Genomic DNA, 19,718 nt, shown 5'->3' with positions numbered 1-19,718 from the left:
ACCGAGTCCCCGCCCCCACCCCGGCCGGTTTGCAAGGCTCTCTGGTCCCGCCTTCCATCCTGGCCCCGCCCCTACCTCGGGCCCACCCTAGCCCGTTCTGCAAGGCTTCTCTCAGCCACGCACCCAGGTCCCGCCCCTGCCCCGGCACCGCCCCGCCCCACTGGGCCCCGCCCCTACAGTGGCCACGCCCCCACACGGCCCGTTCTGCAGGCTCTCTGGCCCCGCCTTCCGCCCTGGCCCCGCCCCGGCCCGGCCCCGCCCCCGGCCCGCGCAGGGCGTTCTAGGCGGGTTGGCGGTTGGCGGTTGGCGCCCGGCTAACAGTCCCACCAAGCCTGCTGCCCTGGTCGTCCGCGGCCCGCCCCAGGCAGCCCGGCCTCCTCGTCCCGGCCCGCGCAGGTCAGCCGGGGCGCCCCCACTGCTGTGCGTCCCTGGGCTCCCGCACACCCTCTCTGGGCTCCGCCCCGGCTGAGGGCTGCGAGGTCGCAGCGGGGGAGGAGAGAGCGGCCCCTCGAGGTTTGCGCTGTCGGGCCCGGGAGGGTGCGGGGCGCCGGGGGCCTCCGCAAAGGGGGTTCTGGTAGGACCAGCGGCGGCGGGACGGAGGCAAGCACCGCGATGTCTCTGCCCCGGACTGGCGGGCGGTCCTGGCCGCCCCAGCCTCCCCTCCACAGCGCAACTCCGCCCCTTCTCGCCGACAAGCCTCAGTTTCCCTCATCTGCCGAATGGGCGCGGGCCCCGCCCAGCCTCCCAGAGGCGGGGGCCAGCCCTGCCCGCCGGGCCCCGGGGACACAAACACCCGCCCTGGGCTCTCGGGCTTCTGCAGGCGACCAGACGGAGAGAAGTTGAGGAGCGGAGGTCTCTGGAGCTGGGATGGAGGACACCGGGGTCAGGGGGGCCGCCCAGCGGCGGCGCAAGGCCCCCCATGAACTGAGACCCGAAGGGTGAGGACACGGCCATGCAGAGGGAACAACCTGGGCAGGGGCCTGGCCAGGAGGGCGCTGCTGGGGTGCTGGCAGCGTGCAGGAGAGCTGTCCAGGGCTGGCATTCAGGGGTGGTTTGCACCAGGTCCCCCTGCTGCAGAGCTGGACTCAAATTCCTGAACCTGTTAGTGGAGAAGTTTCCCTCCCCAGTCACACAGTCCCCTGCCCTGAGCAGCCCCGAGGCCACACTCAGACCTGTCAGAGCAGCCTGCCCCACGGATAACATCTACCCCTCTGGGGCTCATTCAGTCAACAAACTGGGTGCTGGTGGGGCGGAGGGCGGGAGGGCTGCAGTGAAACCAGGCTGAGGTGGGCAGTGGGAGCAGTGGCCAGAGGTTCACGTGTCCAGCACTGCTGCAGGTTTGGGGTCAGCTCAGGACCCCTGTGTCTGAGGGTGTCTGGGCAGGGCAGGACTCACAGCCAGTGGCTGGACCTTCAGAGCCCAGGGAGGAGGGAGCAGATGGGCCTGGGTGGTGACATTTGCCAGGGTTGACCCCCAGGCCATTAGTTGATGGCATCCCTCTGGCCAGGGCTGGGGCCACCCATGTGACCCGGGGTCCCTCTCCCCCCTGGCAGCCCCACCAGCATGGATACTCTTACCTATCCAGAAGATCTCAAAGATGGTAAGGAGAACACAGGTGCATGTCTTGGGCTGAGGGTGGGATGTGGGCAGGAGGGAGCAGTGAGGAGGGAAGGGATGGGGAGGCCACCCCCAAACCTGCATGAGGGGCCTTGCCTGGGGTTCCCGCATGGTTACAAGTGGTTGGGATACGGGGGCTGCCCAGGCTGCGTGTGTGGCCTTGGTTGCCCTAGAGCCCATCACTGGGCCTCAGTTCACTCCATCTGCAAAACGAGGGGACCTCAGTGGGCCCCCCAGGACCTTTCCTCTGTGTCCAGAGAGTGGCCCACAGCTGGGGGAGGGGGTGTCTTCAGATCCACCTACTGTGTGCAGAGGCCGGGTGGGCGGGCTCCTCCTGTTTGTTTACAGGCTCGCGTCTCTGGCCATGAGCTGGGTATCCCCAGCGCCTGGGTCCCCTGGGCCCTGTGAGCCCTCCCCCAGGGTGTCGTTAGAGGTGTTTGTCCTGGGCCTGGTGCTCCAGCAACACCCTGCTCTGCCCTTGCCACAGCGTTCACCTGGGACATAAAGGCCAACAGCCGTGCCTACAACTGGCAGTTCAAGGCGAAGGTGTTTCTGTGCTGGCACAGGCCAAAGTACAAGGTGGGCAGCCCTTGATGCACCCCCAGAGCCAGCAGTCTCAGCCCCAGCACTCGTCTCCTTTGCCCCATCCCAGTGCATGTTAAAGGACAGTATGTCCATCAGGGCCCCCCCGAATCCCTCCTGGTGTCTCCCTTGGGGGTCCCAGCTCGATGAGTCTTTGCACTCAGTAAGTGCTCCGTAAACGCTGGCTTATGGCTTTGCATTCAGTAGATAATTAATCCTGGCTCCAAGACCTTGCATTCTGCTCAATAAACTCTGGCCCAGCAGATGCTTACCACAGTGGGGGCCAGGGTGGGGCAGGACCTGCCTTGCGACCCCATGCCAGGCGCTGGCGGCTCTCATTCCAGACCAATGTCATCCACACGGCCAAGTACAACTTCTTCTCCTTCCTGCCGCGGAACCTGTACGAGCAGTTCCACAGCGTGTCCAACCTGTACTTCCTTCTGATCATCATCCTGCAGGTGGTGGTCCCCGCATGGCGTCCACGCCGCTCCCTCTCCCTGTTCCCCTCCCGGCCGAGTTGTCCTCTGTAGCCACGGTAGGAGTGTCACCTCCTCCAGGAAGCCCTCCCTGACCACCTGGGCGACTGTGTATTTGTGTGATGGGTGGGTCAGTGCCTCACTCCCTGCAGATGCTCACTGCTGGGTCCCCACTGACTGGCCCAGGGCCTGGCACACAGGAGGTGCTCAGTGCGTGTTGAATGATGAAAGTGGATGGACAGACCCTCCAGGTCCCAGGAGGGCGGCCTCTCCATGTCGCACTGACACCTGCTGGGCACAGCCCCTTCCCAGCCTGGACAGCCCTGGTCACACCACTGCCCCCAGCCCCTGTCCGCTGAGTGGACCTTGACGGGTGTGGAGGAGGAAGGAAGGGTCCAGAGCGGTGGTCTGGGGCGGCATCTGGGGACGGGCATCTGGCCAGGGCACAGCCCACTTGCATCCATTAAGCCTGAGGCCAGGCCCCAGATATGATCTTGGCACTCAGACCTCAAGGAAGACCCCAGGAGCAGCGAGGCCAGGGCTTGGAGGGCTCCCTGGAGGAGGTGGCACGGGAGCTGGGCCAGGAAGAAGAGGAGTTTGTTGGGGGACAGGGTAGAGGGAGGGACTCAGCGATGCAGGGTGCAGGGGCCCGGCTTGCTGGGTGGCAGGGCGGGGGAGGTTGGCGGAGGAGGCCCCCAAAAGGTCAGGGAGGGGGCAGTCTGCCTGGCCTGCCGGTGTGACTTGCCCCACCCCACGGCAGAGCATCCCCGAGATCTCCACACTGCCCTGGTTCACTCTCTTTGCCCCCTTGGTCTGCCTCATCGTCATCCATGCCACCCGCGACCTGGTGGACGACATTGTGAGTGGGACCAGGGGGAGCCACCTGGCGGATGGGCACGGGGCGGGGCCGGGAGAGGCAGGCTGGTCCCTCTGATCTGCTCCTTCATGAACAGAGCCGACATAGGAGCGACAGAGCCATCAACAACAGGCCCTGCCAGGTCCTCGTGGAGAATAGGTGAGGCCGGTGGCCAGCGGGGCAGAGGGTCCGTCACCTTCCATGCCCCTGGTCTCCTGGCTGAGTCTGATGGGGACCCAGGCCTGCATTTATAAGGCACCTGCCACCGATTGTTAACCCTGGCAGAGCTTAGAGTGTGAAGAGGACTTGGGTGCAGGACTGTGGAAGTCCCGGGGCAGGAGCATGGGCCCCCAGGAGGGAGGTGAGAGGTCAGGGAAGGCTTCCTGGGGGAGGCAGCGACCGAGCTGGCCTTGCCGGCTGCCAAGTGGGTGGGGCCCAGCGGGAACAAAGGTCTAGGGATGAGTGGGGACTCCGGAAGCCAAATGCCCCCAACCCAGCTGTAGCCCCTCAAGACCTTCTGCTTCGGCTCAGTGGGAGATGGCGGGGGGGCCACCTCTCACACCCCTGCTCCCTGCAGCTTCATTTGGCAAAAATGGAAGAATCTGTGCGTGGGAGACGTGGTCCGTCTCAGCAAGGACAACATAGTCCCGGTGAGCTGGTGTCACCCGCCCCAGCGTGCCCCTCCTTGTGAGCACCCGACCCCTGTCCCTGGGGAGGGCCGCCTGGCCTCTCCTGCTTGTCTTCTATCCCCTCCTGCTACCCTGCCCCCTACACAGGCCGACTTGCTCTTGCTGGCCAGCACTGAGCCCAGCAGCCTGTGCTACGTGGAGACGGCGGACATCGACGGGTAAGGAGCTGCCACGTCATCACCGGGGCCCGGGGTGCTTTGGTGCACGGCCCAGAGGAGCCCCACTCTGCCAGCTGCCACAGAGGCCGCCCACCAAGCCCTCCCCTCTCAGACACTTTGATCGTTCACCCCACCTGGCATTTCTGCAGGCCCTACTATGTGCCTTAGGTGGGAAGGCCAAGGCCTCGGCACATTGCCAAATGTGCTGGGTGGCCCCAGGCAAGGTCCTCTACCTCTCTGGGCCTCAGCCTTCTGATTGGCAGCCGGCACATAGTAGGTGCTGAGCAAAAATGTTTGCATGACTCTGGAGGAAGGGGTTTGGGGGCTCCTTGCGCCGGGGAGACACCTTTCCCCTCCCCCTCTTGCCTCTCTCTTCCTATCCCTCCCCTCCCCATCGCCAGGGAGACCAACTTGAAGTTCAGACAGGCCCTGATGGTCACCCACCACGAGCTGACTAATCCAAGGAAGATGGCATCCTTCCGAGGTGAGAGGCATTGGTGCGGGGTGGCCGTCCCACGCACCCCACCTGGGCCTCTGTTTCACGTAGCCTGAATCAGGGCAAAAGCTAGTAAAAGCTGGTATCTTTGGTTTTTGTCGTTACTGTTGTTACAAAAGGTGCTGCGGCACTTTATTTAACAGTGTTAAATTTGACAGTAACACAGATGCCTTTGATCACATCATCGTTTTGTCAGAAAGGCACCCTGCATGCCCGGGCTGAGGACCCACATGGTGGGACAGGCCGGCAAGAACAGGGCACCATCCCCACTCCACCCCTTGGCAGCTTCTTACTTTCCGCCTAGAGTTGTTTCCCACTGGTGGTGTGGACACAGTTACTGTTTGCTGTGGCCCAGTGAGGGGGATACGGTTTTGTTTTGTTTTCCTGTCTTGTTGCAAAGGCAAGTTGACAGGTTTTTCTTCTTGTCTTATTGCAAAGGCAAGTTGACAGGTTTTTCTTCTTGTCTTGTTGCAAAGGCAAGCTACTCTAGTTGGTTCAAGAACAGAATCTTTCTTGGGCCACAGCCTCCTTGCTCCTGACACCCAAGCACCATTTTTTTTCCTTTTCCTGTCTGTCCCTGATGTCTAGGAAAAGGCTTAGCTTCAGTGGAAGGCAGCCACAGCCATCCTCTCTTCTCATTGTCCTGGTAGCCCCAGAACTTAGTCCCTGCCATGTGACCCCATGAAGGGATAGGGTCAGAGAGAGAGGCACTTCTCACTGGGTCAGGAAGACCCCAGGGTGCTTGGCAAGGAGCCTCTCCCTAGGCCTTGGCCTGGTCCAGCTGCCTCAGCACTCCTGCAGGGCAGAACCCCATTTCTCAGAGGAGGAGACAGGGTCAGAGCTCCACCCATACCAGCCTAGACAGAGGATTCCTATACTCAGGACTAAGTCAGGTTCCCAATCCCTACGACGGAATGGGGCAGGCAGGCAAGGACCATTTAAGAACCCTGTGGCCCCTTCTCCTTCTGGGGTCCCAGTCCACACCCCATGGTCATGTTAGATCTCACCGAGTACTGGCCTGGGCCAGGTCTTTGCACCCTGAGCCTGGTTCCTCAAAGAAGCATGGCTGACAATGCCCCATTGCAGGGCGACGGGGAACTGGGTGATCGTGGGCAGGGTGCTAGGACGTCCCTTCTCTCCTTTCCTCTTTACACACTTATTGAGCACTTACTGCGTGCCAGCTGCTGGGCTGGGCCCTTGGGTCACAGCATGGCCAAGACAAGGCTGGTGCCTGCTCTCATGGAGCCCACACACATTAATGACATGGTCACACAAATAGCCACGTCTTAGGATCAGGACCATGAGGGACGGGGCTGGGTGAGGGCCGATCTGGCTGGAGGATCAGGGAATTGTGAGTCCAGGCAGAGGGAACAGGGGTCACTTTGGAGCACTGGGGGGCCCATGAAGGTGTCTGGGGCTGGAGGGTGACAGGAATATTCCCGGCTGCTGATTAGAGAGGGGTGGTGGGAGGGAGCCCAGCTGGCACAGAGGGCCCAAGCCCAGCCATGACACTGGCCCGCTGCCCAACCTACTGCCCACAGGCCGGGTGATGTGTGAGGAGCCCAACAGCAGAATGCACCAATTTGTGGGCCACCTGGAGTGGAACGGCAATATGTACCCCCTGGACATTGGCAACATCCTCCTCCGCGGCTGCAAGATTCGCAACACGGATGCCTGCTATGGAATGGTCATCTATGCTGGTATGGCCATGCCAGGGCCCCTGGAGCATGAGCCGTGCAGGTGGAGGTGGGGGTTGCGGGCAGGTGAGAGCCCTAAAGTAGAGGGTGAGGAGCCTCAAACCCAGACCAGGCTGCTGTAGATCTGCCCAGTGATGCGGGGCTCCTGGCTTTCCCGGGGCCTGGTGCTGAAACTTAAAATGGACATGTTGAGCCAGCACCTTTGTTTGGGTGGAAAAAAATGGAAAATGGGGTGCTTATGTACAGATGGAAGGATGGGTGGGTGAGTAGGTGGATGGATGGATAAGTGGATGGATGGATGGATAAGTGGAAGGATAGATGGATGGGTGGGTAGGTGGGTGGATGGGTGTGTGGCTGGGTGAGTGGATGGGTGGATGGATGGATGAGTGGATGAGTGGATGGATGGTTGCAAACCCCATAGGCTTTGACACAAAGATCATGAAGAACTGTGGCAAGATCCACTTGAAGAGAACCAAGCTAGACCTGCTGATGAACAAGCTGGTGGTCCTGGTGAGTTGTCAGTGGGCACGTGCCCTGGGGGCCACAGAGGAGAGGCAGGGGAAGGGCCCCCACCCCACAGACAGAAGCTCTGGCTGTCATAATCTGGGCCTCAGTTTCCCTCCTCTGCAAAAGGTGCAGCCTGATCCTATGAACAGGTGCTTGGGCTACAGAATGTTTTGTTAAAATAACAATTTAAAAAGATTTTTTTTTTCTGTAATCCTAGCACTCTGGGAGGCCGAGGTGGGCGGATTATTTGAGCTTGGGAGTTCGAAACCAGCCTGAGCAAGAGCGAGACCCCATCTCTACTAAAAAAATAGAAAGAAATTAGCTGGGCAACTAAAAATATATAGAAAAAAATTAGCCGGGCATGGTGGCGCATGCCTATAGTCCCAGCTACTCGGGAGGCTGAGGCAGAAGGATCGCTTGAGCCCAGGAGTTTGAGGTTGCTGTGACCTAGGCTGACGCCATGGCACTTTAGCTTGGGCAATAGAGCAAGACTCTGTCTCAAAAAAACAAAAAATAAAAAATAAAAATAAAAAGATTTTTTTTTGAGACAGGATCTCTCTCTGTCACCCAGGCTGGAGTGCAGTGGTGTGGTCACAGCTCACTACAGACTCCAACTCCTGGGCTCCGACAGTGCTGGAGCCACGGCACCCGGCCTGTATTATGTTTTGTCAAATACATTTTGATCCTGATGTTTTTCAAGCCTATAGGAAATGATAAAGCACTTACCTACTCTCTGCTGAAAGGTTAGCAATCCTTAATGTTTTGGCCAATCAACTCTATATTTTTAGAAGTTATTGTAATAATAAAAAAAATTAGCCACAGGCCGGGCGCAGTGGCTCACACCTGTAATCCCAGCACTCTGGGAGGCCGAGGCGGGAGGTTTGCTTGAGGTCAGGAGTTCGAGACCAGCCTGAGAAAGAGCAAGACCCTGTCTCTACTAAAAATAGGAAAAACTAGCTGGGCATAGTGGCACCTGCCTGTAGTCCCAGCTACTCGGGAGGCTGAGGCAGGAGGATCGCTTGGTCCCAGGAGTTGCAGGCTGCAGTGAGCTGTGATGACACCATTGCACATCAGCCCGGGTGACAGAGTGAAGCCCCGTCTCAAAAAAAAAAGAAAGAAAAAAAAACCAGCCGCAGAAGCCTGGGCACAACCTTAGAAGTTCCCCTGCCCTCGGGATGCCCAAGCCTTGCCTGCATTCTCCCTTCCCGTCCAGGTGCAGAGCTGGGGGCCCCACCCACCCTGTGCTGGTCCTGCTGGCATCCCTGGGGCATCCCAGTGGCCCCCAGCTCTGCATAGCCTCCCGCTCCCACCGCCCCGCAGATCCTCCTGTCTCTGGTGGTCGTGTCCATAGTCCTGGCCGTGAGCTTCGGTTTCCAGATGAGAGAGTTCAGAGACAAACACTACTACCTCTGGATCCCGTACCGGGGCGGCGTGGCCATGGAGTCCTTCTTCATCTTCTGGGGCTTCCTCACCCTGCTGAGCGGCATGGTCCCAATAGCTATGTTCATCATGTGCGTTTCCCCACGGTCACACCCCCTCCCCACGGGGCCACGGGGAGGCCCGCGAGGGAGTGCACAAGCGGTGGTCAGGGCCAGGGGCCTGAGCCCGCGTGCATTTGCAGAGCGGAGTTCATCTACGTGGGGAACAGCAAGTTCATCAACTGGGACGAGGAGATGTACTACGCGCCGCAGGATGTGCCCGCCAAGGCACGCAGCACCAACCTCAACGACCAGCTGGGCCAGGTGGAGTACATCTTCTCGGACAAGACGGGCACGCTCACGCAGAACATCCTGACCTTCAAGAAGTGCTGCATTGACGGCTACATCTACGGTGGGGCCCGGGCCGCTCTGCCCCACTGCCAGCGTCCCCTCCTTCCCTGGGGCCGCCCAGGGAGTCTGTGAGCCCGACACCTCAGCAACCCTCGCTGTCTCCAAGGGGGGCCGGGTGCCCAAGGGCAGGGGCTGTAGGAACCCCTCCCCCAATAAGTGAGTCCCAGAGAGCTGAGGCCTGAAGGGGGTCTTTCCCCAGGTCCGGATTCAGAGAGCAGGACCTCCAAGGTGAGCCCTGCCTGCCCACCCCGCGGCACCGGACACCAGGAGGGATGGGTGGCAACCTACCCACAGCTGGCCTGCGCCCCTGCCGCCCCCAGGAGAACCCCTACCTGTGGAACCAGTTTGCTGACGGGAAGTTGCGTTTCCACAACAAGAAACTGCTGGACATCGTGCGAGCCAAGAGGGACAAGGTGGTGCAAGAGTTCTGGCGCGTGCTCGCCATCTGCCACACCGTCATGGTGCAGAGGAAAGACAGTGAGCATGCTGCCGCCCCCGCCTCTCCTCCAGCTCGACTGCGAGGTCACCCACGTTCCTGGGGGTTCAAGATGGTCCCGGCCTCAGAGCGTTTTCACTGGGCTTAGAGCCGAGATCAGAGATGGCTTAGCACTGGGATTGGAGGGAAAGTGTGTCATCATCAGGGCTAAAGGGTTTCCTGGGCTGGGTTTGAGCCTGATGAGGTCATCTAGACCGGGACCCAAGCACCCACCTCCCTCGGTTGGGCTTAGAGGTTGTGCAGGCCCCAGGGACCAGTCCCACAGGGCCTGTTTCCTCCCCTGCACCATGGAGATGGAGGGGCCCTGCCATGTGACCCCAAAAGGGCCCACGTGTGGCCAGCTCTCTGCAAACATGCGCCTACCCCCACCCAACTGGTCCCCTCCGCCACCAGACCTGCTGGTGTACCAGGCGGCTTCCCCAGATGAGGAGGCGCTGGTCACGGCAGCTCGGAACTTCGGCTACGTGTTCCTGTCACGCACCCAGGACACCATCACGCTCATGGAGCTGGGGGAGGAGAGGGTCTACCAGGTCCTGGCCATGATGGACTTCAACAGCTCACGCAAGCGGATGTCAGTGCTGGGTGAGCCTGGGCAGCCCAGCACCCCAGGTCCCAGAGTCGAGCTGGGCAGAAGGGTAGCGTGTGTGGGCAGCCGGGCCTCTCTCTCCCCCGATAGTCCGAAACCCAGAGGGCACCATCTGCCTCTACACCAAGGGTGCTGACACGGTCATTTTGGAGCGCTTACACAAGAAACACGTCACGAAGCTGACCACAGAGGAGGCCTTGGCTGTGAGTCCCGGCAGGGAGGAAGGCTGTTGTGTGTCTGTGTGTGTGCGCATGTGCATGTGGGTATGGAGAGCGACAGGGCAGGGAGAGGGAGGAGAGTGTGCAGAGAAATGGCTGCAGGCACCTGGGGAAGCCATGGACAGTTGGGCAGGTTGTGCACTGCACAAATCACCTCTACCCTCCACAACACACACACACAGAATGGGCGGGGACTGAACTCCAAAGTGTACCTGCTCATAGGAGGTGTCATCTTCTCATTGACACAAGGACACTGTGTGGTTGGGCTTTGGGCCTGGACACCGCACCCCTCTCCCAGCCAAGCCTGGGTTCCAGGACACACTTGGCCCTCTCTGCCCCAAACATTTCCTTCCTGTGGATGAAGCCCAAACTCCCCAGATCAGCCTTCAAGACTGTCTCTTTATGTCTCCTGCTGGCCTCTCAAGCTAGCTTGTCTCTCCTTGCCCATTGAGGGGCTCCCAGAACCCCAATTTCTGGCTTGCAATTTCCCCCATGCTCAGGGTATGCATTGGGGCCTTTGCACATGCTCTTCCCTCTGCGTGGAACAGCTGTCCAGGGCTTTGTCATTCAGAACTCTTGGTCCTCAGCTCAGCCGCAAGGTGCCCACCTTCAGGGGGCCTCTCCTGCCCCATCCCCCTAACCTGGGGCTGTCACAACCCCCGGGCTCCTTCCCTCTGGCCCAGCCCTGACCCTACAGGGGTAGAGGTGACAGGGGCCATTGGGCAGGGTAGGGGAAGAACACCGTGTGTCCCCCGACTCGGGGTCTCCTGGAGTGCCCTGCCCTGCCCTGCCAGGGTGTGGGGGGAGCCAGGCATCCAGTCTCTGGCCCAGAACCGGGAAGCGAGTCGGAATGATGACCCAGAGCCCAGGAACTCGGCAGCGTGGCTTGGCTCAACCACACTAGGGAATAGATGGGTAAACTGAGGCACTAGGAAGCATAAAGTCCTGTTGGGAGCTCCCAGTGCCCAGGAAACCCCTCTGTGGTGTCCAGGCCCAACCTTTCTGGCCCACCCCCCATCAAGAATAAAAGCAAGACTTGGGCCCCTGCCTTGGGGCAGAAAGCCTGGGCAGGAGGGATGTGAGGAGCCATGTGGGCACCTTCCTTGGGGCCACCGAGCCCTCAGGCCACCCTTGGGGTGAGCCCCAAATAATCCATCCTGTTCCCTCCCCAACCCCGGCCCAGCCCTTGCAAAAAGAGGTAGATGGCCGGGCATGGTGGCTCACGCCTGTAATCCCAGCAGTTTGGGAAGCTGAGGTGGGAGGATCAGTTGAGCTCAGGAGTTCAAGACCAGCCTGGGCAACATAGCAAGACCCCATCTCTACAAAAAATAGAAAAACTAGCCGGGCATTGTGGTGAACACCTGTAGTCCCAGCTACTGGGGAGGCTGAGGCAGGAGGATCACTTGAGCTCGGAAGTTGGAGGCTGCAGTGATCTGTGATTGTGCCACTGTGCTGCAGCTTGGGTGACAGAGCTAGAGAGTGGAATGCAGAGATTCCTACTAAGCAGAGGGTTCAAGGGAGGGGCCCAGAGCTGGGGAAGCCCTGACTGGGGTGGGGTCCAGGGTGTGGGTTGCACAGAGGGTCCTGAGGAACAGCTGGAGTTTGCCATGCAAAGTGCAGTGTGCATGTTCCTGGTGGGGAAAAGGCGTGTGCAGAAGTCTGGGAGCAAAAGAGCTGAGCATGTCAGGGGCTGAGGCAGAGCAGGTAAGGCAGTGAATCTCATGCTGGTTCTCTGAGCACCCCTGGCTGCTGTGGGGATGTGGGGGGAGGAGGAAGGGCAGGGCGTCAGGGGTGTGGGGATGCCAGGTGGTGACAGGTCATATCCTGCCGGCCCCAGGCCTTTGCTAAGGAGAGCCTGCGGACGCTGTGCCTGGCCTACAAGGAGGTGGATGAGGCCATGTATGAGAGGTGGCACCAGCAGCATGAGGAGGCCGGTGTCCTGCTGCAGAACCGGGTGCAGGCCCTGCAGGAGCTGTACAACGAGATGGAGCAGAGCCTCAATGTGGGTGAACGCACAAGGGGACCGGTGGGGGTCCCCGGGGTCCCCTGCTGGGAAGCTGGGTCCCTGCTCAGTCTCTCCCCCAGCACCCCCCATTGCTGCTCACTCCCACCAGCTGCTGGGAGCCACAGGCATTGAGGACAGACTCCAGGACGGCGTTCCTGTCACCATCGAGTGTCTCAAGAAGGCGAACATCAAAATATGGGTGCTCACAGGGGACAAGCAAGGTGGGTCCCACGGTAGCTCTGGGTGGCCGCTGGGTCATAGAAAGGGACAAACAGGAGTGATTAAAAACTCTGCGATGCTCAGGGTGCCTCCTGGGGGCCTGAGGCTGTGTAGAGTGCCCAGCGAGAGTTTTGTCCTCACAGCAACCCTGCAAGGTGGGGCCCTCATTACCCCGGTACAACAGAGGATCCCAGCAGGGTGTAGAGAGCTTGGGGCACGCCAGAAGCTGGGATTGGAACCTCAGGTCCTGTGACACGCCCAGCCCTAACTGTCCTCTGCCATGGAACGCAAGGCCCTACCTATACATTCTCTGGGACCCCACCAAGCATCTCGGAGAACGTGGCAGGTGCCAGCATGGCCACATTAGGGCTTTTGTGGGGCCAAGGCATTTTTGCCTTCATGTGCTCCCTGGTCCGCCTTACACACACACACACACACACACACACACACACACAAATACTAACAATGCCATTTTCTGACTCTATAAACATTAATGTCCAGGCTGAATTATATTCACTATTTTTTCCTTCTGATTTTAAAAGAAAATGAAGATGTTTCCATAAGTCTGAGGCACGATACGCCCAGTGATCCCAGCCTCAGACTCCCATCCCTCAGCAGCCCCCCAGGGGAGAGGGAGCAGCCCTTTTGCTTAGAGCTGCAGCCAAAGTCTCAGGGCTCGCTCTCATTGGCTGGCCTGGGTGACATGCCCCTCTCTGAGCCAATTGCCATGGCCAGGGGGTGGAGTGTGCTGCTGTGATTGGCCGGGTCGTGCAGGCACTGAGCCTGGCTGGTTTGCAGAGACAGCAGTGAACATCAGCTTTGCCTGCCAGCTGCTGTCGGAGAACATGGTCATTCTGGAGGAGAAGAAGATACTGTAAGAAGCCAGGGTGGGGGCAGGCGAGCAGGGTGGGGGTCAATGACCTGGGGGGCACCTGAGGGTCTGCAGACCACCCTCCGCCTCTGCCTGGCCAGGCTTGCAGAGGGCCTCTCTGCTTCTGCCCAGAGGCCTTTGTCAGGGTAGGGGGGCTGGGCAGAAGGGAGGTGGTGCCCTGGGACCTGGCTGACCCCCTCCCCGACCCTGGGCACCCACAGCCACATCCTGGAGACCTGCTGGGATCCCAAAAACCTGCTTACCAACAAGGGCCTTCGGAATCTCACGCAACACTCCAAGTTTGCCATGGTCGTTGATGGGGACTTCCTGGTCAGTCTCAGCTCAGGGTGGACAGCGGGGTCCCCAGTGTCCAGGAGAGGCCCAGGAGGAGCAGCTGATTGGGGGTGGGGGGCCCCCCGAAGCGTGGGGAGCAGGACCGTTGGGAAGATCGAGGCTATAGGGCCTCGAATAACAATGCAGAGAGACTGGACTCAGAGGGTCAGAGCGAGGGAGAGACACGCAGTCAAGCCCGGCCCAGGGAAGCAGCAGGAGGCCAGCCTGGGAGTGGGGACTGAAGTGGGGGGGCTTTCAGAGTGACACAGCCTGTGTGCCCACCCCCCGCTGCCAGGACAAGCTGCTGCTGTCCCTGCGCAAGGAGCCGCGGGCCCTGATCCAGAACATGGAGGCAGACGAGTCATGGCAAGAGCCCTATAAGGGCGTGAGGGACTTCCTGCAGGGCCGGAGCATATCCAGGCTGTGGCGGAGCTTCAGCGCCCAGCTGACCCAGACGAAGTCCAAGGCCTTGAAAACCCGAGAGAGCCCCGAGATGCAGCGTGAGCGGGCCTTCATGGAACTGGCCTCGCGGTGCCAGGCTGTCATCTGCTGCCGGGTGACGCCCAAGCAGAAGGCCTTAGTTGTGGCCCTGGTCAAGAAATACCAGCAAGTGGTGACCCTGGCTATCGGGGATGGCGCCAACGACGTCAACATGATCAAGAGTGAGTGGCAGGTGGCGGGGCTAGGGGATGCCGGGGCAGCCTCCCCGGGGGGTGGCCGGCGGCTGAGTGTCCCTGTTTGTGCCCCACAGCGGCAGACATTGGCGTGGGGCTGGCAGGGCAGGAGGGCACACAGGCAGTGCAGAACAGTGACTTCGCGCTGGGCCAGTTCTGCTTCCTGCAGCGGCTGCTGCTGGTGCATGGCCGCTGGTCCTACATGCGAGTCTGCAAGTTCCTGCGCTACTTCATCTACAAGACACTGGCCATCATGATGCCTCAGATCTGGTTTGCTTTCTACAACGGCTTCAGCGCCCAGGTGAGCTGGCCTAGCCACGGCTGCCCCACTCGGGATGGGAGGGAACAGCCCCGCGGGGGTGCCACATCCCTCCGTAGCCACACCCGGCCATGGGTGTTCATTTTACTCTTATTTCTGTTGCTCAGATTGTCTCAGATTTTTTCTCTTAGCATCTACCTGCTATTCTCTGAGCACAGCCGTACTTTCTGGTGCCGCCAGAGGTTCCAGGCTCACGTTGCACTACCCCTGCCCCAGCCCTGGACTCACTGATGGAGCCCAGGCTCTTGTCACTGGAGAGTGGTGGTTAGACAACAAGGTCTGAGTGTCTGGTGTGCGCAGTGCTGCAATGTTACCTCTCCTGTAAGCAGAGCCAAGAAATATACAGCGTGTTACCACACTGAGTACTGTAGGCAGCCATAGCACAATGGCAATTATTTGTGCATCTAAACACAGAAAATGTAGCGCAAAAATATGGTATCCTAATCTTATGCGATCCTACGGGACCACCATCATTATGTTTTGTGTCTATCTAATCTGCCATCTATATGTCTGTGTGTATATCTCTCTCTATTTTTTTTTTTTTAGAGATGGGGTCTCACTCTGTCTCCTAGGCTGGAGTGCAGTGGTGTCATCACACCTCACTGCAGCCTCCAACTCCTGGGCTCAAGCCATCCTCCTGCCTCAGCCTTCCCAGTAGCTGGGCCTCCAGGGCTGGGCTAAGCCTTCTCCATGTACTCACTTGTAGCTGTTTTCCCCAACAGTGAGAGCCTCGATTCTTGTTATCTATAATATCTCTACTTATTTGCTCAATCCTAGAATGTACATAAAGTGGTTTTAGAATCGAAATACATATTTTTATGATTATTATTACTTTAGTTTACACAGAACCGCGGTTCAGAAGTAATTTCTTTTTTTAAACTGGACTGGATCCGTGCACTGGGAGGGGAGTTGAGCTAGTCAGCCTTGGGTCTCTTCCAACTCAATTCTAAATATTGGAAAAGGGCTGGGCACGGTGGCTCATGTCTATAATCCCAGCACTCTGGGAGGCCAGGAATTCGAGACCAGCTATCATTCCTTCTGCAGCTCTTTCTCGAAATCACCCAATGAAAACAAAAACTCAGAGGCGCCGTTTGGAAACCATTAGCCCAAGCTCTTCTCTCTCTGACTTTTGTCTTCCAGCCTTTGTCAAGTGTCAGTTAACCCATCCAGGGTCTTAGGCCCAGCCCTGATTGTAAGACGACTCTCTAACTCACCCAGGATCCTCCCCAGGTATGCGACCAGTGCAGTGGGGTTCCTGAGCAGCTGCAGGCTGACTCTGTTTCCCCTCCTTCTCCCCAACCCAGACCCTGTATGAAGGCTGGTTCCTGGCCCTGTTCAACCTCCTGTACAGCACCCTCCCGGTCCTCTACATCGGGCTGTTCGAACAGGTGAGCAGAGGGAGGCCCGGCCTCCCTCTAGACTGGCCCTCCCCTCTGTGCTCACCCTCTCTGCCCTGGGGGCTGGGGACGGGGCTCAGGGGGTACTGTGCACACCTCTCCCTGCCCTCTGCCATGCACCTGCTTCCACCGGAGCTCAGTCCCATCCTGGGGTGGGTAGAAGGTGGCCTCTCTCCCAGCCCCTCTCTTTGGGATGCACCCCTGCCAGCCCCCAAGCCCCAGGGCCTCTATCTGCCCATCTGTGCAATGGGGAGAGGGCATCAGAAAAGACAGTCCTAGGCTGGGTGCAGTGGCTCACGCCTGTAATCTCAGTGATTTGGGAGGCAGAGGTGGGAGGATCACTTGAGCCCGGGAGTTGGAGGCTGCAGGGAGCTCTGATCACACCACTGTACTCCAGCCTGGGCGACAGAGTGAGACCCTACCTCTACTTCCCTCCGCCAAGAAAAGAAGAGATGGTCCTGCTATGTTTGTCCCCCTCCCAGCCCTGAGAGGCCCCAGCTAAGTGATCTGGAGTGTGAAGTGGAGGGGGTCCTGTAGAATGTTCCAGAAGACAGGACTGTTCCGCCCCTACACAGTCCAGTCCAGAAGCTAACAGCCACATGTGGCCAGTAAGGATACCTGCTGCTGGCGTGACGACAGAACAGGATTTTACATGTCATCCCTCATGTTTTCTAGATTCCTAAACTGTGGTAGGAGAGCAAATAGCACACCGCCCCCATCTCAGCCGTCCCCACGCGCACAGCCAAGCTGGGCCCACCCTCTCCTGAACTCTTGGCGTTTCGTTTTATTTTCATCCATGTGAACTCAGACCTGTGGGGGGCCCCTGGCCCCCACCCCCACCCCCAGGATGTGAGCGCATCGCAGAGTCTGCAGATGCCCGAGCTGTACGTGGCAGGGCAGAAGGACGAGCTCTTCAACTATTGGGTCTTCCTCCAAGCCATCACCCATGGTACAGCCACCTCCCTGGTCAACTTCTTGATGACCCTGTGGACCAGCAGGGACACCGCGGGGCCCTGCAGCTACAGCGATCACCAGTCCTTTGCGGTGGTCATGGCCCTGTCAGGGCTGTTGTGCATCACCATGGAGGTGGGCAGGGTCCCTGCCCCGAGTGTGGGGTTCTGGGCCACTGGCCATGGAGGCCTCCTCCCCAGGGGCTCCCGGGTTTGGGGGCCTCCCCAGGTGCCCTCCCTGGACCCCAGGGGCTTGGTGTCCTGGCCCAGCTTCCTCCCGGCCCTGGGGTCCCTGGTCTCCCAGCTGAGCCCTCCCTCTCGGCCCAGGTCATCCTGATCATCAAGTACTGGACCATGCTGGGTGTGGTGGCCGTCTTCCTCAACCTCAGCTTCTACGGGGTCATGACTTACATCACCCAGAGCTCCTGGCTCTACAGGATCTCCCCAAAGACCTTCCCATTTCTGTGTGAGCCCCCAAGCACCGGGGTGGGGATGACGAGGCCTGACGCGGGTGACCCTGCTGTGAGCATGGGTGGCCGTGCAGGCGGCGGGCTGATCACAGAAGTCAGTGGCCCAGCAAAGCATCCGCCAGGGGTGGAGGGAGGGACTCCTTTCTTGGAACCGGTGTCCCTCAGTCTGGGGGCATCCGCAGGGAGCCCGAGGGGACTGGAAGACTCTGCCGTGACCCCACCCTATCCCCAGACGCCGACCGCAACGTGCTGTCCTGCCCCTCCACCGTGTTGGTCATCCTGTTGAACATGTCCCTGAACACCCTGCCCGTCCTAGCCCTGCGGGTGATCCGGCAAACCCTTAAGAAGCCACTCCCCAAGGTGAGGCGGGGCTGGGGCTAGGGTCCCCACACCCTGCATGTTCCCAGGACCCCATCATGGGAAAGCCCATGCTGGAAACAGGGACTCTAAGGTGTCTCCGCCCCTCCCGGCCCTCAGAGGCACAGGGCTGGAGGAGAAGGTGGGCACAGAGCCCCCACACACCCAGTGCCCTTGTGGGGGGCACTGGATGCCCCAGGGAAAGCAGCAGAGAGCGCCCAGCAGGCTGACACGTTGTGTTTCTACCACAAATGATCTAAGGCTTAGGGGTTGAGGTGACAGAAACAAACTTGAAATGGTTTGGGCAGAAGGGGGAACTTAGAAACAACCCAAATGTCCATCGATGATGGATGAATAGATAACTCTACATGGTCCATCCACACACTGGAACATCACTCAGCCTCAAAAAGGGACAAGGCTCTGACACAGGCTACAGTGTGGATGGACCTTGAGGATGTTGTGCTCCACGAGAGATGCCAGACACAAACTGACAAATGTTGTATAATTTCACTTTTAGGAGGTTTCTAGAGGAGTCAAAATCACAGAGACAGAAAGTAGAATAGTGGGTGCCAGGGGCTGGGGAGGGGGACCCAGAGTTAGTGTTTCCAGGGGACAGAGCATCAGTTTGAGAGAATGAGAAAGTTCTAGAGATGGAAGGTGGTGATTGTCGCACAACAGTGTGAATGTGCTTAATGCCACTGAGCTGTAGCATACGCTGAAAAATGCTTAAGATGGTCAACTTTATGTTATATATATTTTACTGCAATAAAAAAAGTGGAATTTGCCAGCTCCTGGAAACACGGAAAGACATGAAAAAAGAGGTTGCAGCTGGGATGGGCCCCAGAATTGACTGGAGTGGTGGACCAGGACATGCCACAGACCTGCCACTGGTTCTCCCGGCTCTGCTCCTGCCACCTTCTACCACACAGGCTGGACACATGGCTATCCCAGATTCACCTCTCCTGGATTTGCTACCAAAAGGCAACCAAGGCACCTGGTGGCTGGTCCAGAGTTAGGTTCCAGGGAAGGACTCTGATTGGCTGGTCCAGAGTTAGGTCTCAGGGAAGGACTCTGATTGGCTGGTCCAGAATTAAATCCCAGGGCAAGACTGATTAGCTGATCCAGAGTCAATTCCAGGGAGGACTCTAACTGGCTCACCTTGGGTAGGGAAGAACCTGGCCAATCAGTGGTAGCCAAGGGCTCTGAATTGGCCCCCACTGGTGGGCAGGTGACCTGAAACCAATCAACAAAGTTTGGTAGCCTGGTGACCCTGCTTTCCTCCTTTGTTTTGCAGGAGGAGGCAAAGGAAAAGGCCCCAGATGAAGAAATTTTCACCGTGGAGCCCATGCCCAGTTTACATCGGGGGCTACGCCACCGGCGTTCCAGCTATGACTTCTCTCACTGTGAGGGCTATGCAAACCTCATCAGTCAGGGCACAATTCTGAAGAGATCACTATAAGGCTGGTGGCAGGCACCCCTCCCTGCCCTAATGAGAAAAGAGGAGGCCCCTCCTGTCCCTCGGTGCCCACCCCAAAACTGAAACTCCTGGCCAAAGAAGCTCCCATCCCCCAACGCTAAGGCCACTCATACTTCTGTGTCATGGGACTTCCTGGGTCTCTCTCTCACAGGGCCCGTGAACTTCACCTGGGAGCGCCCTAATAAAGCCTCGTTGCTTTCCCCTTCTCAATTCTGTTTGTCTTTCTTTCTCTGGCGCCAGCTACTTCAAAGAAACCTTACAAACACAAGGGAGCAGCAGTGAGTTGGTATCTGATTCCCCAGTCCCATCTGAAGAAGAGCTGCCTTCAAGCCCAAGTAGGTTATGCTGGCATTTCAGGAAGTTGTCATTCCGGGGAAGGTGGAGACACCACCACCAGGGGAAGGTGTCCTCCGAGGAGATGAATCCCTCTTCCACAGCG

The 19,718-nt window shown here is 58.9% G+C and overlaps 1 protein-coding gene across 1 annotated transcript; it reads left to right on the top strand.

Moving 5' to 3' along the window:
- The first annotated feature begins 320 nt into the window (after positions 1-320).
- ATP8B3 (ATPase phospholipid transporting 8B3) lies at positions 321-19,476 on the top strand. Its single transcript, XM_045543653.1, has 29 exons — positions 321-396; positions 821-938; positions 1,554-1,600; positions 2,105-2,196; positions 2,544-2,657; positions 3,436-3,534; positions 3,629-3,690; positions 4,109-4,181; positions 4,308-4,378; positions 4,780-4,862; positions 6,416-6,574; positions 6,993-7,081; positions 8,399-8,589; positions 8,700-8,908; positions 9,107-9,135; positions 9,228-9,384; positions 9,797-9,985; positions 10,080-10,192; positions 12,045-12,209; positions 12,322-12,433; positions 13,230-13,305; positions 13,524-13,632; positions 13,931-14,297; positions 14,387-14,610; positions 15,933-16,016; positions 16,872-17,111; positions 17,303-17,441; positions 17,678-17,805; positions 19,097-19,476. Exons 2-29 carry the CDS (start codon positions 868-870, stop codon positions 19,259-19,261), a joined length of 3,657 nt encoding a protein of 1,218 aa, XP_045399609.1. The 5' UTR covers positions 321-396; positions 821-867; the 3' UTR covers positions 19,262-19,476.
- Positions 19,477-19,718: the final 242 nt, after the last annotated feature.

The sequence above is a fragment of the Lemur catta genome, chromosome 1 (genome assembly GCF_020740605.2).
Source record: "Lemur catta isolate mLemCat1 chromosome 1, mLemCat1.pri, whole genome shotgun sequence".
Classification (NCBI taxonomy): domain Eukaryota; kingdom Metazoa; phylum Chordata; class Mammalia; order Primates; family Lemuridae; genus Lemur; species Lemur catta.
Note: the sequence above shows the minus strand (reverse complement) of the source record. Positions and strands in the feature narration are given on the sequence as shown.